The sequence below is a fragment of the Pogona vitticeps genome, chromosome 5 (genome assembly GCF_051106095.1).
Source record: "Pogona vitticeps strain Pit_001003342236 chromosome 5, PviZW2.1, whole genome shotgun sequence".
NCBI lineage: Eukaryota > Metazoa > Chordata > Lepidosauria > Squamata > Agamidae > Pogona > Pogona vitticeps.
In genome coordinates, this window is record NC_135787.1 from 188195846 (window position 1) to 188201845 (window position 6000).

At 45.6% G+C, this 6000-nt stretch overlaps 1 protein-coding gene across 2 annotated transcripts in view; it reads right to left on the reverse strand.

Moving 5' to 3' along the window:
• The window catches only part of CELF2 (CUGBP Elav-like family member 2), a 607596-nt gene extending 602403 nt beyond the window's left edge, over positions 1-5193 (reverse strand). The window contains exon 1 of one of the 2 annotated variants that reach the window (XM_073002525.2): positions 4834-5193. In XM_073002525.2, the coding sequence (XP_072858626.1) occupies positions 4834-4886 (53 nt within the window). In that variant the 5' untranslated portion in view covers positions 4887-5193. The remainder of the gene's footprint in view (positions 1-4833) is intronic. The other variant, XM_078376465.1, reaches the window with a different exon arrangement.
• Between the last annotated feature and the right edge of the window lie 807 nt (positions 5194-6000).

Genomic DNA, 6000 nt, shown 5'->3' on the forward strand with positions numbered 1-6000 from the left:
TATATTTGGGCAGAATTTTCGACTGCACGCTGCGGGTTTTGTGTATTTCTCAAATGTTTCCAGAAATGCATTCTTGCCCTTCTGCAACATGCATGGCAAGCCCAGAAATGCATGCATTTGTAACCACACGTTGTGTCTGTTTCCACAATTGGAAAGAATTAACTTGATGGCGTAAATGTTTCACACATTGCTGCTTTAGAGATCTTCACTGCTTTCTCAGCATCTAAATGCTTCATGTCGGGTTCCAGATTACATGGACAAAGTCTCCACACCTGTAATTGATATACTTCTTGCGGCCATTCACACGGTCTGCTGAATGGGCGAAGGTCAAAGAAAGGGGCCGTGCATGCACACTTTCATTCACTTGGGTCAGGTTGTCTGAATTGCTTAATTTTTTTCCACTTATTTATCTGATTTTTATCCTGACTTTCTCCCCTTGTGGGGAACCAAAGTGGGATACAATTTTTTTAAAAGGACTACAAAACTCTGGGCAAATCGCTACATAATACATTTATCAGTAGCTATTAGGTGCAAGACTCCCTGGAAAAGACCCTGATGTTGGGAAAGTGTGAAGGCAAGAGGAGAAGGGGACGACAGAGGACGAGATGGCTGGACAGGGTCACCGAAGCGACCAACATGAATCTGAGCCAACTCCGGGAGGCAGTGCAAGACAGGAGGTCCTGGCGTGCTCTGGTCCATGGGGTCACGAAGAGTCGGACATGACTAAATGACTAAACAACAACAAATTAGGTGCAAAATCTAAGATGTTTCTTTGTAAACAGGACAGCAGTGAGAAATGATGGAGAGGGGAGATAGAATAGCACTTTTCAAATACTTGAAAGGTAGTTCTTGTGGGTTTTTCGGGCTCTTTGGCCGTATTCTGAAGGTTGTTCTTCCTGACGTACAGAGGAGGAGCAGGATCTGTTCTCAATCCTCCCAGAGTGCAGGAGACATAGTAATATTGTAGAAAGACAGATTTAGGTTGAATACATGTATCAGGAAAAAACCTCTTAACTGTTAGAGCAGTATGACAATGGAACCCATGACCTCGAGAGGTGGTGAGTGCTCCAACGCTGGAGGCGTTCAAAAGGAAATTGGACAGCTGTCAGATCTCCTCTGGATTCCTGTATTAAGCAGGGGGTTGGACTTGATGGTCTTATAGGTCCCTTCCAGCTTCATTATTCTATGACACTTCTAAATACAAGATATTCAGACACACTTTTCCACAACTGTGATTTCCAATGCACATGATGGCCTCCAACATTTCCAGGGCTATGTTTCTCTTCATTTTGTCCCGCTGCCAGACGACACCCACTTCATTCTAGTTGGTCTGAGCTGTATAGGAGCAAGCTTTCCATTTGTCTATGTTAGTTGGTACTGCAGCCCATCATACAAAATGACAGGATGGGGTCTTTTGCAAGGGTGTCCAAAAGTGAAATTGGTGGGGCTTCCTTGGTGCCCTCAGTCCTTGGTGCCTGGAGCAAAACAGAAGAAGGCAGGCATCCTAAACTCAGCTCCCCTGGAAAATAGATTCCCTCCAATGAGGAGAGGAAGATAAAGAGGTATCTTGAAATAATGGTAGATCTTGCGTAGTAGTAATCCAACAGGCTGAAATAGTGGAGGAGGCCTATCAGATTCTGAGCCCTTACGACAGCGAAGCTCTTTCCAAAGAGCTTAAAAGCTGTGCCTGCTAGAAATCCAGGGGAAGTAAAAATAATAATAAAATGCAAATATCACTGGATTATGTGGGTGAGAGATGAATGAGAGAAGTAGTATTCGAGTGTATTGGAGGCACCATGAGTCATGTCTTTAAAAAGACAAAGTAATTTGCAAATTTTCATGATGTCTTAGGTGAGATTCATTAAGATCTCCAATAGAAAAGGGAGATAAACCCTAAATTTCACCGGGGGGGTATAACCAACATTTCTTGGGCCTGGCACTACCGACCATTGGCCCCACCTCCACTAACCACTTTGTGTATCCATGGCCAAAATGCATCTTAACGTCGGATGTCCGCTGTCATCCTGCTTTGGGCCTTCCCCATTTTTAACACTGATAGGGGCAACCCACAAGAATGGAAGTGGTCGGAGGGATCTGACTTCTCACCAATAAAAACAGCATGCTGGCCGTGACGTGATCTGGTTGAACTATTCTAACATCCCAATGTGTAAGTCTGTGGGTTAGAAGATCAGCAAGTGGAAGCCTGGGGACCCAAAAGGAATCCTTACACCCTACAAGCAACCTTCCCCAATGCCCCATAACTGCTGTGTCTGGAAGGAAAAAGATTATCTAAAGAAATTGGCGGCCCTGGTAATGAGATATGACTCTACCTACTCTGTGTCCATCTTGAAACAGCTCTGCAACGTTCATAGGTTTTACAAAGACTAAACCACAAATTCTAGGATGGACTAAATATACCTGCTATGCGTACTGTACCCAGTGACATATTTCTATTTGCCAGTGCAAAAAAACCCCTCTAAGTGACTCATATGGTCCAATCCTAAGCAGGAGCCTAGGAAGACTTAGTAAGCATGCTTACATCCTTGTGCGTTGCTTAATTTATGGCCTCAGTTCTTCAAGAGGTAGTGATGGTCTTGGGCAGAGATGGGTACTTCCCGCGGTTATGGTGGATCAGACTCACAGAATTCCATGCCCTGCCTCCACCTATGGGCACCCCAGTAGAAGCAGCACCATGGGCTCCGTGGCTTTCCTTTGTCTCCAAGTGGGCACCCACAGGAGCAGATGGGAGTACAGGATCTGGGGCGCCCACAGAACATCTGTGGGCCTGATCCACTGAACTGTGCCAAAGCACCAAACTGCGATATGTGTCCCTATCTAGTCTTGGGCTAATATGACAGTAGAAAGAGATGTGACAAGTTCAGGGAACGTAATGTTCCTCACAGATGCAATCTCCAGGTTCAGGAGCAGGATTATGCCTCTGAATAGCAGAGGATTATGTCTCTGAATACCAGTCAAAATATATCTTGTTTTGATACTTTGGAATGTCATAACAAGAGATGGTTAAAATTCTCACGTCTATCTTGAGGGCTTCCAGGAAGTAGGTGGTTGGTAAGTGTGTGAAGAGAATGTTGGATTATTCAGACCAACTTCGGCCAATTCGGCTCTTCTCAGCTGACACTCAAAAGACAACCTATTGTGAAATACCTGTAAAGAATTTACTGAGCCATAAGCAGTGGCACCAAGTTCTCAAGAAGCTTGGATCTTTCAAAAGCTGTCATAACAAAATTAGTTGTTACAAAGCACATTCTGGCTCCAGTGATCTCCCACCTCTGTATTCCAGAATATTTGTTCCCTGGTCCAAATGTACAGCAAATATACAAATATACTCTTATGCCTACATCAGCAAAATAAAATAAAATAAATCATCGTGTTTGCCACCTCTCTTCCTGATAGTGCTCTTCTGCCTTTTACGAAACGAGCGGGAACACATTTTCCTTACCACTGATCAACATGTAAAACAGAGAAGCCAGGCCCATGGAGGGGGGGGAAGAGGAAGGCGGGGGCAGCAAGCCAAACACTCAAACATCAAGCAGAGGACTATGAAAATGATCAAACTCACAGTTTAAAGTTCAATTTCTAACCCACAACAGAAAGACTTCCTACACCCACAAAGGTCCAAGTCAGGAGATATGAAAGGAATTATTTAAAAGGAGGGATGGTACCATTTGAAGTTGCACTCAGGCTTTGCATTCTTGTCTGGGCAGGGCAAGATAAAAGTTTTAAAAGAATTCCGAAGATAAAGGGAAGACCTTCAAGCCCTCAGAGCTGATAGTACACTGAAGGCATTGTATCAACACAGATAGGAAGTTCCAGCTTTTCCCCAAAACTATTCAATGCCCTGCCTCCCCCCACCACCAAAAGGGGGGAGGGTATTCTTCCAGCTTCATGTTCACAAAACACACACACACACACACACACACACACACACACACACACACACACACACACACACACACACACACCCTTCCTTTGCTGCAAGATAACAGCTTTGTCAAGCACCTATCCCTGGCTTTCTTTCCAAAGGCCACAAAGCAATTAACAGCTCAGCTGATAATCGCAGCTCAAAAATGTCTTTCCATATGGGATAAAGTACTGAAAGGTGGGGGGGTTAGAAAACTAACCCCTTTTCTAATTCTCAGTGACGACTGATCCACAGCACTGTTCTTAGGCCATCTCAAAACTTTGGAAAACCTTTTCATTTCCTTTAAAGAACTCCTGGCTGGTGACACAAAGCAAACGTAATTGAACATTATAATATTACTGCAACAGGTTGAATGCATTAAATCTCACCGGTTAACCTGCCTGGTTTATATATATATACTTTGTGATTTTTAAGGTGGGATTTATCCGGAAAGATATATATATATATATCTTTCCGGATAAATCCCACCTTAAAAATCACAAAAGCAGCCAACTTTTTCCTTGCTGCGTTAAGAAACATATAGTAATTTAAGCCCTCCCCGGAGCTTTGGCTGAAACATCTGCTGGAGGTTTCTCTCCCCCTCCCCTCCACATCTGGGGTGGGTGGGAAAGAATTTTACGACCAACAAGCTCTTCTTACTGCGTGCCGAAATCCCAGAACGACTTCAGGCGGCGGCTGCAACTCCGAAGTTGCAGCGCAGACGAGAGTTCCGCCTCTCCACACACCCACCCCCAAATGCTAAAACAGCAGCTGTTCGCAGCCCGATCCGAGGCAGCTGTTTCCTCGAGAGTAAGTTCCCCGGGCATCTTCCGCGAAGGCAGGCTTGCTCTCCGGGAGGAAAAACGCCGCGAAGAGTTTGTCAAGAGGGAAAAGAAACCGGCCTACCTTACCTTAACGCTTTCCAGCTTTTCAGTGGGTCCAGGTCAGAGATGATAGAGACCATCGTATTTAGATAGATAGATTTGGTGGGGGAAAGGCAAAGGAGACGCAGTCCCTTTAAAAAAAAAAAAACACGAACCGGCTCTTCCCCTTGATAAGAACTTGAGCGTCTCTTCCTCTTTTTTTTATCCACCCTCCCAAAAATTCAATCTTCTGGTGCTGAGAGAGCTTGGCAAAAGTTCTCGTTTGCTTTCGCTCTCTCTTTTTTTCCCCTTCTCGGAACACAAAAGGAAACCCAGTCTTTGAGAAATCTCCTATCTCCGGATCCAAGGGGGAAGTTTTCTCCCAAAATAATCCGGACCCTGGGACTCGATCTCGCCTTCGGGACGCCGTCCGCCTCGGCTTTCTTAAAGGACCAGCCCCGAGGAAGGAGGAGACAGTATCCCGGCTGGTGCGCGCAAAAGCCACCGCGTCTCCCCAGCCAGAGGTTTTCCAGCTGTTGGCGAGTTTGCTTTCCTTCCCCTGAGCCGCGCGCGCGCACGCACACCCACCTACCCAGCTAGCTTTCATGGGCTTACTCTAGAGTTTAGGATTCCCCCCCCTCTTTCTCTCCCCCCCCCCAAATGTTGTGACGCTTTCCAAGCAAAGACAGGGCTTTCTTTTCCCCCCGCCCCCTGAAAGGCAAGCTTTTCCCTGCCTTGACCAAACCGGCTCCTTCGCCGATGCGCAACAGATTGGTGAATTTCAGAGCCACGATTCAAAACAGCCTCGGATCTGGCACCATTTTACTACAGTATTATTCTTGCAAGGAGAAGGTGGCCGAGGGAGGAAGGGAAAGAGGGGGGTAGAGAGAAAGAGAGAGAGAGATTAATGACTTTTTCTGGCTATTATCTTTGCATCCAGAACCTCAGGAGGTGAAAAGCCGCCATTAAATCACTGAGAGGAAAGGGGAAGTTGTCTGTTAATTGTGCCTTCAAAAGAGATTTTGAGATTTCAGCCTAGTATGAGTGGGAACAATATCCCCAGACCGAATAAGGAAGGGGGTGTTGTTGTTTGGCATTGTTTCCATCAGCTGAGAAAACCATGGCCTTTGGGTTAACCCAGCTGTGGGGCACCTACTTTATAAAGGTCTTTGCCTCTCCTCTTAATGGAATAACTTGACTGAAGATAGAAAGCTA